General features: G+C 42.3%; 1 protein-coding gene across 4 annotated transcripts in view; it reads right to left on the bottom strand.

The window, feature by feature from the left end:
• ADK (adenosine kinase) overlaps nucleotides 1-17,064 on the bottom strand; it is a 295,032-nt gene extending 277,968 nt beyond the window's left edge. The window contains exons 1-2 of one of the 4 annotated variants that reach the window (XM_075758603.1): nucleotides 16,859-17,064; nucleotides 1,044-1,118 (exon numbers count right to left, since the gene is read on the bottom strand). In XM_075758603.1, coding sequence (XP_075614718.1) covers nucleotides 1,044-1,118; nucleotides 16,859-16,914 — 131 coding nt within the window. In that variant the 5' untranslated portion in view covers nucleotides 16,915-17,064. Of the gene's footprint in view, nucleotides 1-1,043; nucleotides 1,119-7,929; nucleotides 8,117-16,858 lie in introns of those variants that run through there. The other 3 variants (XM_075758601.1, XM_075758600.1, XM_075758602.1) reach the window with 3 other exon arrangements.
• Nucleotides 17,065-17,068: the final 4 nt, after the last annotated feature.

Here is a 17,068-nt window from a genome sequence, read left to right as displayed (position 1 = left end):
GATATACTCCATTACATTAGTGTCTTTTGCTTCCAGCTTATAATATTTAGGGTCTCACCTAAACACACCTTTAGATCAAACTTGAGTGATAAAATATCCATTGCAAAACAAATTATTGCTATTATTAAAAGCTTAAGAACAAAAGATTTGTGGCTGACTATATGCATTCATGAAAAAAAACGCTGCACCTGTTCTTTGATGTGAAATTTATTCTTGATCCAGTATTCCCATTAATAACTAAAAGAACTAGAGAAAAAAATATTAACACTTTAAAAACTGAACAAAGGATTCCGAGCACTCTGAAAGATGAGATCAACTTACAATCACTTGCAAACAAGAGAAACAAAACAGCAACAACTGGAAGAAAGCAAGCTCATGAAGGACTTAAAAGAGCAACTATATTTTACACCTCTTGAAAAGACACATCTCCAAGCTGATCAGAAAACAAGAAAGCTTATGCCAACAGCAATACACAAACAGCAATTCAATGATATGGTTATATGGTTGGTAGCATAACAGCTAGGCTTAAGCAAGATAATAGATCACATGATAAAAAGTGGTCCTGTTCTTGACTGATAAAGTGGAATATTTAAAAAAAAAGGTACGCTTGCACAGCTTTTCTTCGTGTGTTACAGAAATGGCTTATTTGCCCCAAAGTCATCACTGAAGGAAGAAAAGAAAGAGTGCTGTAATAGTATATCAAAAGTAGCACACAAATTCATACAAGAACTACCTACATCTTACTGACACTGATGATTGCTTCCAATTAAAGGCTAGCAAAGGCAACGTGAAGAGACTACAGTGAATAATTGATAAAAAACAATAAATACCAAAACCACATGAAAGCACTGGAATTTTTTATTGACACCACCACAGTTTCGTATAGCTAGAACAAACAAATGACTGATACAATATTGTTGTTTTTCAGCATAAGGCCAGAATCCCACAGAGAACAGCACAAGCAAGTAGTCCTCCATTTGTTTATAGGCATATTCTGGAAACAAAACTAACATTAAAAAGAAAATTAAAAAAGCAAGACCTACTTGTCAAGGAAGTCCTTGTCCACAACTGCACAGATATCAAGCAGAGGATTTCCCATTCCAAACAGGACATTTTCACTGTGAGAGAAACAATTATTTCAAGTTAGCTTAGCATTAGTTTATTGTTCCTAGCATAATATGTTGAAGATCTTATTTTACTAGAGAGAAAAGTTTTTCTTGAATATAGCTAAGGCACAAAAAGATACATTTTTGCCCAGTGCAGTAGTCACATGGAAACCTGGCATATAGACAGAATCAAATTTGAGTGAAGTATCACCCTACATTCTTGGATTAATATACAAACTGCAAGCAGCCAAGAATATATAAAGGTATGTATTCTGTTAAGCTATCATTCACTCAGATAAAGAATTAGAGCTGCATGCCACATTCAGTAGTTTTAAAGGATTGCATTTAGGTTGTAATATCAGATTTTAGACAGGGGGAGCATCAGACCATGTTATAAGAATTTCACTGAACTGACTTAGTTTCTGGATTTACTCTACTACTGACCAATAATTAACAATTTAAGTCTGTTTTAATAAACTGAAATTAAGAGTTTATGGATTCTGCTTTGTCAGCCATCTTAAACAGTGTAACCATCTACTGATAAGAATGTATATACTTATATACTTTTTAATCAATTTGAAATTCATTACCATGACTTCTGCCACATCAAAACAAGACATCGGAGATACTGCAAATGGCTGAAAGAGCTGGCTTTAACTTTTGCTTTAGATTCATTCAGAAACCATGTGTTCCATTTTCTTGAATAGCATGTACTTGGGTGATAATGCAGTAATACAAAAGGATTAGATACATGGCCTAGTGTCAAGGAGTGAATGCAGCTGTTCTCAAAGGCTGCCTAAAACTACATTCAAACCCATCACATTCCTTGCTAAGCTAACACCTGCTGCCTCCAACTGGCAAGGCAAGCCCTTGCTTTAGCCACCGAAGGTAGCTTCAGTATGACCAACAAATACACCTCCCTCTTCACTATGTCTCTATCAAGTATTGGCAGAGAAAGCATATTCCCTGTCTCTCCATCCCCAAAAAAGTACTACTGCAACACTGCCATTGGATCCAAAGTCTGTCTACAGTTTATCTGAAGCTGCATAACAGTGTCAGCTGAATCCCCAAGTGAGTGAGTTTTCAGTTGTTCTGACCCATTTAGAGCAAGATAAATGTTTTAGAGACTCAACATGTGCCTACTAAATGATAGATGTCATTAGTTTCTACTCAGCAGGGTAAGAAAAAAAAGAATACAAAACAAGCAGAAAGGGGATGATATGGAACAATGTCATGAATTGTGTCCCAAAGAGGCTGGAAACTCATTCACTTACTTCCTCTCACAACTCCTATGAAAAGCCCTCAGCTGACAAATATTTGTCAAATTTGAAGCTACTTGCCAAAAGTGCACAATCAAACTTCTTCCTCTTTACGATGCCACATTAGCCTCCATAAAATGCTAAATTCTGAAGTCCGGGAGTGCAGAAGTGGAAAATCTTGATATTGAGACACAGTAAACCATGCCTTAAGTATCCTATTTTTTGTTGTAGTTTCAAAGACAGGCCTTTACAGCCCATTTCACTGTAAGTGAAATGTGGAAGACACTGCTTTGTGAAGACAAGAGCCAGAAATCCAGCTCACTCCTGAGATAGGTAACATCTGCTTAGTATAAACCTACAAGACTCACTGAATACTTTTGTCAGTGTGACAAGAAGTATTGGCTCTTCCAAATAGCATAACTATAAGTTATATCTAGCTAGAAGAAGAGGAGACACAGATGACAGTTAAGAAGATGTAAGGATAAAGGAAATTGCAGTTGGAGCCCCAAGACAGGGCATTCTCTCCATTTTAAAAACTAAGTATTGCATTAGTAGTATTGCAGGACAATGAAATGAACAAGTCAGAATTCCAATAGTGCTGAATGTAGCTTTGTCCCAAGCTCTATGCTCCTGTACTTGATGTTTAGCTGATTCGCACATTCTGTGAAATTCTACACATCAATAATTTTATACCTACACTTAAAAAAAATGCATATCATGGATAACTTCCATATAAGACAAGTCTCAGCACTTAAGTATATGGTATGCCAGAAATCAGCAGCTGTACTTCGAAAACTCTCTGAAATACATCTGACATGTTGAGGTCACTACCTATGAAGAAGTTACCTTGTTCAACGGAAAAGTAAAATAGAAGCTACCAAACATTTAACAAGCTGCAGGCTGCAGAACATACTGGTCAATATACTTAAAGCAGCACAAGAGCAACTTAGTACTGGTTTAACATCCACAGAAGCTCAAGCTAATAACATGCATACAAACTCCTAATATGTCAGCAGCAGCAGGAACTAGCACTTTCAGTGCCATTTAATCCAGGCAGCTTGTATCACATGCAACAAGTCCTGTTCCATCCCCAAGCCTTCTTTCTCCCTCAGTATTTTATAATCATCCCTGTTCAAGTATTCCAGAGGCTGTGTAGTAGGGTGCCATCTGGGATGGAAAGTTTTAAAAGCCAAGGTAGCTATCACTAGCCTAGTAAGAGTATGTTCAGAAACATTACCCTGAAACTTCTGGGCAAACTCCTCCCAACTTCAGTACAGTTCTTTCTCACAACCAAACGTAGGATAGCAGAACCTGATAGATTTGCAAACACATAAAACTTTGAGTACATTAACTGTTTGATTTCTATGAAGAGAAGTACACAGGTTATAACACTCAACTTCATATATACTAGCTCACATATTTAGATTATTTGCAAAACTAATAGCTAGCTTTGTTTTTTCAGTTAACACGTATTTCTGCATTTTTTGTTCTTTCAGTTATCTGTTTGAATTAACTAAGTCCTTGAACTACCTAAGTACTAGAACTTTCCATTGGCAAAAAATGAGAAAAATCCATATACTCCATTTGTACTGGAGAGCGTAGTTGTGTCATTTCTTAACTGACAGCGCATTTGGTAAAAACACTCTTCTGGACAAAATGGGAAGAGCCTAAACAATCCAAGTCACAAATTTTAAAACTTCAACAAGTTTAAGCAGACATTTAAGATCACCACTGTGATCTTCTAACTTGTATTTTCTAACACAAGCTTTGTGAACCACAATCTGGAAAGGTCAGTGTTTCTAGTGTTTAAAGAGAAAGACTTGGCTGTATAAATCAGCGTGTTCAACCTGATTAACTCAACAGTGGCTACATGTCGGTACAGTGCAAATCAGGGTTCCCTTCTTGAGGGGCTCCAAAATATCTGCACTGTTACGCTATTGCGCTTCTTTGTAGCGCAACGTGAGGTATAGCAGTTACTTGGCTACAGTTTCCTCCTCTGTAAAAATAAAAATTAAAAAAAAAAAAATCACATATACTCTGTAAAGCCACATATATCGTAAAAGCAAAAAGTTAAACATAATATTTAGGATCCTGGAGAATGCTAAATTTACAAGTCTCTGGAGCAAGAAACTGAGATATTAAACTTACATTCTCACCAAGTTTAACACTTTCAGCTATACATGTGAACTTTATCGGACTTATGTTTGCTGTTCAGTCACACTGGACACCTGCACTGATTAAAATTTCGTGGATTATTTCCAACCAACTAGACGTAAAGCATAGTGAAGAAGCAGCAATAGTTTCCTGAAATGTGAGATTTCACAATAAATAGGTGATTTGGGAAATACATCTCTGCAACAGACACAGAACAAACTCTTATGATGTACTCCACAGCCTCCTTGACTCTCTCCAGTCTTTTGCATGGGACTACTGGTATCTAATCATCTGAGAAGGACGCTCTTGCTTAACTCTACTAACCTATTGCAAAAGAATATTTGGCTCAGGTCTTCAAGAAACAAGTGACAACTCCACCTGCATAAATTAAGGTATACTTGACTATACACAGTATGTATGTGTGCGTGTATCTATATGCATACACATACACACAGAGTACATACATTTATGAACAGTATATATACTTTTTAAACTGTAACTAAAAATAAGATGTTCATATAAATCTAAAACCTGTTTGGACACAGAAATACAATGTCCATCTAGCAAACAAAACTACAGCGACAATAGTAACTTACTTTACAGAAAGCTTGGATGTACACCATGTTTGCATTCTAAACTCTTGACAACAAGCAATATATTTTATGAGTTTGTAATTTAAATTTGATCTAGATGAAGAGTGACTTGTAATTATAAGTTCAAGCAATGTAATTCATTAAATATAAATAAATTGTCACCTACTACTGATGGCATTTGGTTGGAGATTGCCAAGATGATTGATTTTTCCGAAATAGTCAGTGTTTCACATATTACTCCTATCACAAGTTTCAGAAGTAATGACATGAAATCAAACAAAAAAAAACCAAACAAAAAATCCACATCAGTCCTGAGCTACCCTTCAATCATTTTTAAGAAGTCAACAAAATTAACCACAACTGAGTGATCTGGAACGCTGTGTCCAGTATCATGGTTATACATTTCTAACGCTCTACTGTTGCAGGCATTTTTAAAAATACAGTCCTGTTTCAAGTTGGCTGCTGAATGTCAGCAGTACTGTATCTAACTATCACACAATATTGTTATCATCCCATGCTGCTGTGCACTTCAGTGGAAGAGCAACATCAAATATCAGTGAAAGCATATTATTAGTTACTGGCACAGAGACAGAGGAATATTTTGAGCCTTTGGATACTGGCATGTCTTGCTTATAATGAGATATCTTTTTTTTCTTCTTAAAAAAATTTCAGATTTTTTTCTTGCTAATTACTGCAAAAATTCCCATCTATATAATAGTAACTAATAGTAGAAGAAGCCAAGTTGAAAACGTCACCCTTTTTATTGCTCTATAACAGCCTCATACTGCTGTGCAGCTGTAAAGTAGACCTAATATTAAATTCTTATGCTAAGACATTTTACAGTCAAAAAGCTTTAACAAAACACGATTGGGACATTTGGGTGTCCCAATTGCATGACAGCCTACTGTATGTCTAGTCATCCATTTACAAATAAAAGATATGGTTTTCTAAGATCTAAAATGTTAGTATTTCAATAGGGTATCATTATGCTCTTAAAAGTAAGGCCAAACAAGGCATGTTTTAAGCCTGTTCTCAGCATATCTTTTTCAGTCACAAGGAACATAGTCAAACCCCACATAAGAGAAGATTTGAATTTAACAAAAATCATTTATATATGTAGTTAAAATATAACAGCAACAGTACCAGGTTTGTAGCACTTGAATAGCTATAAGCTCTTGACTAGGAACATCCTTCTCTCATCACACTTACCAAGGCAATATAAATATAAGCGAATAAGATTACATTTACTGTTAACCATAGCTTGCCTGACACTAAAAGTACCTCACAACTATTATTGCATGATTCCAGAGTTCAGACAATTTCCCTTGCACCACTTGTCAGCAAATCACTTTAGGATACAGACCTTAAACATACAAGTAGCCTGCAAGACAGCTCACATGCTTTCCTTACTTAAGTAAAGGCAATATTTGGCTACGGAGTTACATGTTTACATACTGACTTAGAGGCGTATCTTCACTGAAGATTTCATTCATTATGAAACTTTCATAGTCTTCTAGAGTGACACAGTCACAGGTTCCAACATAGAAGCCAAGCCTAAAAGCCTTGGCCTTATGTAAGCAAGGCTGCCACAGGAAAAAAAACTGTTCCACCACTACCCAGCTCCTTACACAGCTGTGCTAACTCCACAAGCTCCAATAGTGAGATACTACTGCAATTTCAAAGAGTACCGTCTGTACTCCTCGGGCAGAAACAGCATGAAATCTGATATACTGAGTTTTGAGGGTGGAGAGAGGAGATGAGAGAGTCGACCTGAACGATCATTGAACTTAGAGCCTGTAATTTTAGGCATTTCTTTAGCAACTGAAGGACCAATCAAAATAACTACATGATGAAGGTTACCAGTTCACTTCACAATACCACCCCATCTTAAGATGAAGCATTTTAGGAAGCAAAACTGATCATAAGAATTCCTTTCACTGAACGTTGAGGGTTTGTCATTCTTCGGTTCTCGCTGATAAACTGACACCACCGCCATTCCAACAGACTGCTAAGAGTCTAACCTGTTACTATTACCCTGCTTCTCATTATTCGTGATTCATTTAAAATTAGGTTCCAGTCATGGCACGCTACAGGGACGCTTTAAGGTTCAAACGCTGCTGCCGGCGTCCCACGACATATGTCCTCCCATCCCCACGGGCGGGACCCCGCAATGGAAGGTGGCCGCCCGCGCTCAGGCGCTACCTTTGACAGCGGCACCGCCGCAGAGCGACGCCGCACGAAACCCCCGGCCGTGCCCCGACCGCCGCCCCACCGTTCACCTCCAGGAGCCCGGCCCAGCCCGGCGCTCCCTCGGGGGTCTCGCCTGGCCGGGGGCCGATAGCCGCGCCAGGGCTAAGCCGGACGGGAAAGCCGCTGAGGACCGGCGAGCGGCTGAGGATCGGCATCTCCCGGCGCGCTGCGAGCCCCCAGCCGGGGCGACCGTTAGCGACGCCGGCGCGCGCCCACCTGCCCGCCAGAAATAAACTCCGCGCGCGCAGGGAGCGGGTGACCCCCACCCGCGCGAGCGGCCCGCCGGGCCGAGGGGCCGGGAGGGAACCGGCACGGGTCTCCCTCCTCGCACCGGAGGCGCGGGCGTGCAGCCGCAAAACCAACTCGCGGCGGAGGGAAAGAGGGAGGGAACGAAGCCGCGCTACCCCACACCCAAAAATTTGCACGGGTGGAGAAGGAGGGAAGAGCCGAGCGGAACACCGCGCCGGGCGCCCCCGCCCCGCGAGCAGGAGCGCATCAGCGCCCGCCGCCCCTTCTCCCAGAGCCGCCGGGCTGAGCTGCGGGAGCCGCGTCGGGGCTCGGCGTTACCTGAGGGTGGGCATGGCTCCCCGACCGGCCGCCCGCAGCGAAGCCCCGCTGGCAGCGGCGTCGCCTCTCTACCCGGCGCCCGTCGGCAGCTGCGGACGCTGAGCCTACCACCCCACGCGCCGCCCGCCTCAGCCGCGACTGAGCCGCCGGCCACGGCTCCGCCGCCCCACCCGCGCGCCGCCGCCCCGCCCGCCCGCGCGCCCCGCCATTGGCTGAGCGGCCTGCGGGGGCGGGCCCGGGCCCTCCGCGGCGGCGGGGCGCGAGGAGCCCCGGGAGGCGGCGGCCTCGGGGCGCTGGCGACCGGCCCCGCGCCCCGGTTCGGAAGCGCGAGGTACCGAGCGGCACCGCCCGCCCGGCGCCCCCCGCTCCCTGGCCGCCATCTTTGGTACGGGCAGAGAGCACCTCCTCCTGTCACCTCCCTCCCCCAGCCCGAGGAGGCAATTATGGTCGCCGGTGCTAATTTAAAAAAAAAAAAATTTAAAAAAAAAATTATCGAGGTAGCGAAAAGGTGCAGAGTTCGAGCCGTGCTGCCCACACTTAAGATGGCCAGAGTAGCCCCCGGCATCGCTGTCCCTCAGCTGTCACGGGACCGTGGGAATCGCTGCGCTCCCAAGGGGACCCCAACCGCCCCCCCCCGGCCGGGGCTGTTCCCTGCGGCCAGCGGTCACGGTCCCGCCCCGGGCGTCTGCCCACCGCCCCGCTGCCACTCCAGGACCGCTCGCCCTCCCCGGCCGCTGACCGACGCCTTCCCCAACACACGCTTTTTACACACTCGAGAAGAACGCATTTTCACTCTTTTTATTTGTGCGCTGGGTCAGACCTTAACGCCGCCTCAGGTGACCTTCTGCGAAGCCTTCCTCCTCGGCCGCCACCGCCGGGCATCGGCCCCCGCGGCCAGCAAAGACCACGTCTCTGCACAACCGGGTGCTGGGGCAGGGCTGGCTGGCCGTGCCGGTGTGGGCTCTCGCTTTAGTTCCAGAGAGGAGGTTATTTTATTGCCGAGTTGCTGAAGCGCCTGGCAGCCACCTGTGGTACGCTCCTACCGGACATCGTCCTTCCAACCTGCCACAGGGCAAGAGTGGAGACACCGATGAGTTGTGGGCCTATTTGCCACCGTTTGCAGGGAAAAAAACGGTTGCCTTTCATTGCCTAACGTGTTTCTTGTCCGCCTGACATTCAAGCAGAACTGCTGTATCAGAAAGGAAAAGCATCAGTAAAGGCACATTCCTATTCTCACTCTTCCTACCCTCTTCCTCTTCATTTGGCTGTCAAAGTTACTGCTATCCCGTGCAGATTTGGCACTTATTTTGTTAACTTACCAGTACCAGAAACACTGATTCATGAAAATGATGTCAGAAGAGGTTGTTTTGCCAAAAGTGAATCCCATCTTGTTTGGTTAAGTATTGCTGTGTCACCTTTAATTAAATATTTAAATTTTACAAATTCCTAATCATGTGGTTATTAGCCTTAGTTTCCCTTCCTCTCCATCTACAAAATGGGAATATTGTACGCAGAAAAAGTAAAGCCAAACTTTTCAACTATTTGCTTATTTTTGGGTGTGTCAGAAGAGAAGATGCCAAAATTTGAGATGTTCACAATGCTTAAGGACCTATAATATCACATGAAGATAACAGGAACATTTATGTTCAATACCTGATGTAGGACAAATTTCCTAGGTTCTCTAAACTGGACAGTCAAAAATTAATCACCGCTTAGGAAATTCTCGTTATTAAAGTATGCCAAGGGTCTTGAAAAGTCAAACTAATGGAAGTGGGAAATGCGTCCATCCCCTTACTATTGCAACACACACTTCAACAGGTCCTCAAATACTGATGGAGGATTTTCAACTCCAATAAAATGTAAATATTATTTTTGGATATATAATGGCTGTATCCTCTGATCCATGTTGAACAGCAGATTATTCCTAGTTTAACAATTTTAGTGCCTAATAGCCACCCCTCTGTTTTGTAACTTAACATGGAGGGTGGGGGCAATCCCATCACAGGCAAATATACAATAGCAGTAACACAGCTGGGTCTTGTTGATCCGATCATTGTATTTTACATAATAAATCCATTTTTTTTAAATCATGTTGTAGATCCCCTCATAAATAATTGCTTGGCTTTAACAAGCACATAAGAATATGTAAAGGAAAACAGGTACAATACATTACTATATTTATAGTAATTTGTAACATACAACTGCATATTATGAATATTAAGCTACAGAGTCCAAATGAGGTACCATCAAATGTTTCTAACTTTTTACCAGTTCAGCAAGATAGGATCAAAAGGGTGTTTTTCTAAAAATATTAAACAGCCTTTCATGAAATAGCATGTATGACAGACACCTCAACAGCATTTGTTAATAGCACTTTATAAACTTCCAACTATTCCCAAGTGCCCAACCATCTTGCTTGCACTACTAATGTCTTTGAGGCATCACCTACCATTATGGGTTTTTTGGTCATTTGCCAAGGAACTTCTAGCCATCCTAATACATAGGGGGAGCAACAGCAACCAGGGTATCCTTGGAAAAAAGGTCATTTATCACTTGTGGTCATTCATAGATTTTTATGATGCTTGTGCTACAAGTTTGACTCATAGTCACAACATGTATGTGCTAGGCTGCCAGACTGAGTTTGCTCAAGCTCCCTGATGCCTTCCAAACTCACTCTGCTTGCACGGAGCAGCTGACCTGTGCCTTTGCGTTATGTTTTAGCTTCAGAAATCCCTAAGAGAAATATGGAATTCACAGCTTTTGCATCTAAAAATGTATAATACCTGACAGGGTCTAGCCACAATGTCTCTCAACTGCTTCTGTTACTATACAGTAAGGAAGAGATTTTCCGAACCATATCAGTTCCTCTATGTATGATGAACAACAATTCCTCAGGTGATTTCACTAAAACAATTTATTTCAAACACGGTATGAATTAAAAGTGAACTGCATCCCTACCTGCTATAACAACAGGTAAGCACATGAGAACTTTTAAAATTGCACTTGATTAAAGTAATCCATGAAACTATACATTTTATACATTTGTAACTTGTGTATCCAAGACAGAGGCAACCTAGGCCTTAGCCTTGGACTAATGTGTTATGTTGTACACCACAAATATTTGGTATAAATCATCCAGTTTACAATACGTAAACAAAAAGTTCTCCATTAACACCCATGTCACTCAATTTCTTCAAAGCACAAAACTAAGGTTAATCTTAGATAAGCTGCCCTCTCTTCTAGCTTTGCAAGACAGAAGGATGAGCTTTTACATAATAAGCAGACATTATAAAACAGGACTAGCAAGCAGAAAGTCCACAAATTCTCTTTCAGTAACAGCATTTTGCAGAGCTTGCATGTATTTTCTAACTAGAACAGTGGTTGTTATGAAACCTTTCCTACAGAGAGAATTTTATATTTTGCAATATAAAGTAAGATGTATTTTTATCTTGTATGGATCTACTAGCAAAGTATTAAAATGATTTTATTATTATTTTAAAATTCCATAGCATAATCCCCTTTTAATGCAGTTTCACAGACCATACGGCTGTAAGACCAAAGGAAAGTCTATAAATTTGCTGTCTTCATCATATTTCAGACAGCTATACTTTTTTTCTATCTTATTCTAGTCAAAAACCTAGCCCTTGAGACAGTTCCAACTGCTTTGTGCCACTGAATGTACAAGGAAAAAAACCCACAAAAATCTTTCACTGCAAATGAAATCCCAAGGTAGCATAAAGACAGCAAGTAGCTTTATGTTACCATACCCTTCAAGCATGGAACAGCTTTGACTGTGGTCAAACAATCATTACAGAAATTATTACCGTTCAAAATGGAAAAAATCTCTTTCCCTTCACTGATTTCTGAGTAATACCCAAAGAGTTCTCTCCTTCACACAAAATGCTTTGCTATTTATTGCATAAATAATATTAGTATGTAAATTGAAATTATTTAAGAAGCAATTTATGTAAATAAAAAATTAACAACCTTGAGAAAACAGTGTTCACGTTGTATCTGCAAGTTCGATTTACTTTTTTCAAGAAGATAAGGTTTTGCAACACATTGCCGCAAATACTAATTAATGACCTTTAGATAGCAACCCATTCCCTGCCTCTGAAATGGGTTTTGTGAAATACTTGTGTACCATGCCTGTGTTAAGTAACTACTCAAATTCAATATCACAACCTTGAATCACAAGCCAGAGTTTTGCTTCAACCATTTCCACATCAAATATACCTCAGCAACAACAGGGTAAGCCAAGGTCTTGTTCTACAGAAAGCACATTTCATACTGTTGCACCGACGCTGTGTTCAACTACTTCTATATTCACTCAAGTCTCCTTTCCAGACACCTTCCCTATATGTGTGTAAGCAGTATTAGTAGATCCAATTAGATGAGTAATTCTACACAAGCTGTTTCATCAGCTGAAAAAGAAGGAACTCACAAATCTTGGAAAAATTCACAGCCACTTCAAGATTGATGATGAAACAGGCATATTTGCACTGGCTCCCCTCCCATAGGTAATCAAGCATGCAAGCAGCTCTAGGGACAAGACTAGTCCTGTAGACTTGAGGGAGGCAGCACACCAAGTTAGAGGCATACGTTTCTGCACGATATCAAAGACTACTATGTCTAAACTACGGTTGTTCACCAGTATGATTCTTCTGGCTAGGTGGGCTGCAGGTAACATTAGTAATGAAAGAAAGAGACACAAGCCGTGCTTGTGGTCCAGAGCACAAAGACCCTTCCCACAACCTCCTCTTTCCTCAGGTTACACCCTCCTTCCCATAAAGCAAGGAATTACTTTAATTAGAAGGATGAAAACATCATAACAAGCTTCTCCAATACAAGAACACAAAACAGTGGAAATATGACACGTGCTGTGAGATATCCCACAGAGATTACATCAAAGGCCAGGCGAAGACACGCGTCAATCTAAACAGTAATTTGAGAGTTACATATCTGAACAACGGAAATGAGCGCCTGAACTGCAAGAGTGAGGTATTTTTCACGCTGCAAGTCATTCCGGTTTTGGACATATTTCTGTCAACATGACTTTGAAGGGAAGGTTGCTACTGTTATGTCCTAAATAAAGGAAAACTAACAAAGTCTGTTGCTAGTGTCTTCAAAAGTATTTATTTGTCTGCTTTCTACAAGAGTCTACATATCCATCTGAAGAAAAAGTCTATTGCTTTTATTCTTCTGGGAGCAAACATAGCAAGGTGCTTGAGTTTCAGATCTTTTCTTTGTACTAAGAGGCCATTAAGAGTACTGACATAGACAGTTACCCATATTCGTAGATATGAGAAACTGGAAAGTAAGAAAAGTATAAACCAGGAAGAGAGAAACGGAAATGAATACAAATGGGGAGTGAGGTGAAATTAAAAAAAAAAAAAGTCAGAAATTAAAAAAAAGAGAAAGAAAAATGATTTATTGAATTCTAACTGAAAGCTTTGTTGCATCTAATTTAAAATATTCAGAATTTTCTTTCATTTGTAGAAAGCTGATGAAGGAATAAGATAAATTAAAAGCCAGGCTATTAACAAAATTAAAAATGCATGAAACATGCATGTGAAACAGTAATGACAAAGGATTGCTTTAGATAACAGTTACCCACAGAGTGTTTGATAATTTATTCTGAAAAGGAAGAGATGTCTAATAGTAACAGAAGAAGAGGAATATTGTACTTTGTACTTTTAGTATAAAGTATTTGTCAAATTCAATGCCTACATTGTCTTCATGTAGATAAACTGATTTGTCCAAACAGCCAGCCACGTCACGACTATTCAATCAATACAGCAGCTGCAGAACGGCCAGAAGGCCAAAATGCAGCACAGGGGACTTCACAGCAGAGGATTTCACAAGTTTGTTCATTTTTTCTTCTGCATGCAAGCATATTTCTATACAGACATTTATATATAAGCTTTCCTACAGAGAATGTCCAAATTCTTTCATAACTGTACCAGTCCGTTAACACGAGTCTGGTTGCAATTTTCACAGACTTCCAAGATAAAACCAACCCAAATATAAAAAGGACACAAATCCTTAGTAATTCTCTAAAGTAATGCCTCATGATGTTTCTAGTAAGTTGATGCTACCACTCAATGACAAGCCGTTTGCAGTTTTGCAAGCCTATTTTCTGTTCAAACAGTAGAGTTTACACACACAATGATATTTTATTTCACACAGCAGAGACGTAGTCAGAAGCCTGAAACAAGGCAGCACGCATTAATGGCCTTGCCTAAAGCCCGCTGGTTTTAGCGGGGATTTGCACCCGTCGGATAAAGACAATGCAAAACCTGCTGCCCAGCAGATTAATGTCAGCACAACGCATTGTTGAGCTGGGAACGCTGGTTTGGGTCTCGGGCTTTGTGTTCTGCTCAATGGGTGGCAAAAGCTGGCCATCCTATATTGCTTTCAAACAACTTTAGTTGAACCTGGTCAGCTTTGCCTACCTGATGAGGGAGCAATATTTGTTTTCCTTTGCCTGAAAGGATCAAAAGGGACTAAAAAAAAAAAAAATAAAAAAAAGTATCCATGAAACCCCCCAGATGCCACTTTGAGAGAGAAAATGATGAAAAAAAATATAGTGGAAGGAAATGTTTGTTATGGATGACAAGGTATGGCTTATATTACAGAGTGAAATTTAACTTTTTTTTTATCTTCTTAATATTTAAATAGTTTTTGTGGTAGGCACAGGAAAGATTCAGGTTTGTATTGTACAGGAGAGTAAGTAAGGTACAAAACCTTCCTTGTCGAGTCCATTAGACATGGTCTTCTGAAGAGGCTGGAGAGTCTCAGAACTAGCTGTCGAGAACAAGGATTTCTCCTCTAATTCTTGGTATAACAAATATGAAGTTGTTATCTCCCAAAATTTTCAAGTGATCTTTCACTTCTTTTGTAATCTGTAGGTTAACTGTTTTAAAAGCTCCAGACATACATAGCAGTACTCTGCATTAACAATCAAACCTCATTACAAATACAACAAAGTTAAGCAACCTCAACCATTCTGGTACCCTCCGTACGGCCTTTTAACACAGGACAAAGTCCCACAGCAGCACTTGGCCAAACATGTTCTTGCTGCTATATTCAAATGAGTGCGGAGGTCTGCCAAATCTAGTCCAACCCTTGCACACGCTTCACAAGGCCCACCTGTGGCCCACAGCACACATTAACTTTGTTTGACCACCAGCTGATTATGGCATTTCTCCTCTTATGAAACAGACACAGAGTCTAGTTTGCACTTCATTTTGAAATGACTTGAAACAGGAGTAGAGGATACCAGTTCTAATAACCTTCCCTATGTTTTATCCATCATACCTCACAAAAGGATAACTTTCAGTTTAATCAGTTGTTACCTAAGTTGTCACCATGGCCTTTCATTCCACTGTAAACATCCTTTACATTTTTAACTCAGTACTTCAATAATGTTCTCAGATTTTTGAATTTTCATGTTTAGGCTTGAAGCAGGTAAAATGCACTTTCCTCTAATAAGCTTTGTAAACAGAAACATTGCAATTCCCAGTTTCTTGTCCTACCTTGTTTTAAGGCCCATGAAAATAACTGCTGCTTTTTAATTACAATTTTACATTGCTGTCTGCCATTTATTTGCTTTCAGAGCTCAGTTACATTTTTTCCTCCTCCACTATCTGCTACTGAGCTTGTCAACTATTATTAGACTTGAAAAGTCACTCAGCTGTCAAAGGAGCAAATACCCTGACTTTGACAAAATTAATAGGATTAGTGCTTTTAGTAAGGACATCGGAACCAAAAGGGACTGTTCTCATCTCAGTGTTAAAGTACATCTTTTTTTATGCTATATTTGAGCAAGTTATTAGTTATCGCCAAGGTAATTTCGGACCTTTCAAGCCTTATGTCATTAATCCTCTTCATATACTGAATACTTGGAAGGAGATCAGCTATCTTACAATCATGTGAATAACGCCAAGAAAACAAATCAGAAACTGCAGCAACAAAAGCCCTGCTATAGTCTCAGTACTCACTTTGACCGTGCTTCTTGCATTGAGAAACCTTATGTTTTTCTGCTATGGCATTTAAAAATAAATGACTTGTTTCTGTGCAGGCCATCAGTCAGATGGGGTTCAGTCCGTGATATTATACAGTGGTCACACAAATAAGGAAGTGTAACAAATGGCACAGATTATTTCAATATGAAAACACAAATATTCCACGTGTCCTGAAGAAAATATATCTATTAATGAGGATTCTTAGATAACTAAATTCCTGTATAACGGGGAAAGAGATTCCTCTCAAGGCTATTATTCGGGGATTTCAGAGGGCATTTTCAGAGGATGTTTTCAAAGACGAAGAACACGGGGTGACAACCCAAGACTGCGTTTCAAACACCCGAGAGGCGTTGCTGCACGCAACCTTCAGTTTCACCGCACGACCCCATGCAGGAGCCCAGAAGCGCGTTTGCACTGACCCACCCCAAGGCAAAGCGAGGGCCCCGCACACCAGGCAGCGCGGTCCCCGCGCTTCCCGCGGCACGGCACCAGCGCTCCCGCCCGCCGCCGCTCCGGCTGCGGGGCGTCCTGCCCGGCGGCGCCCCCGGGCAAACGCCGGGGCCGGGCACCGGTACCCGCGGGGCGGCCGCCGGAACGGCGGCAGCACGACCAGGGGCGCCGCGGCAGCGCAGCGGCCCCGCCACCCACCTCCACGTGCGCCCGATGCCGCCCGGAGGGGAGCGCGGTCCCGCGGCGGGGTCGCCCGCCCCACCCCGCACCCAGCCCGGCCAAGCCCAGCCCGGCGCGCCGGGACCCTCGCGGCGTGAGTTTGACCGCGCACCGCAGCAGCACGTGTCTCGTCCTCCACCGGGGGCAGCACCGGCGGCACCCAGCGCCCCTCCGGTATCCGCTGGGGCTTCTTCGTGAAGAAGAGCCCCTCCCGCGGCCCTGCCGCCCGTTACCTCAGTTGCTTTTGCTCCAGCTTGAGCTTCTTGGCTTGCGGCTCCCCCGCTGCCATCTTCGCGCTGGGCGGCGTGCAGCACGCTCCGCTCGCCTCGGCCCGCCCGCCGGCCCCGGCCCGCCCCGCCGACCGCGCCGGCACCGCCACCGGGGGGCGGGGGCGGCGGAGCGGGCGGCCGTGCCGGGCGCCTGACAGGGAGGGGAGGCCGCGC

This window comes from Balearica regulorum, chromosome 7 (genome assembly GCF_011004875.1).
Source record: "Balearica regulorum gibbericeps isolate bBalReg1 chromosome 7, bBalReg1.pri, whole genome shotgun sequence".
Taxonomy (NCBI): domain Eukaryota; kingdom Metazoa; phylum Chordata; class Aves; order Gruiformes; family Gruidae; genus Balearica; species Balearica regulorum.
Note: the sequence above shows the minus strand (reverse complement) of the source record. Positions and strands in the feature narration are given on the sequence as shown.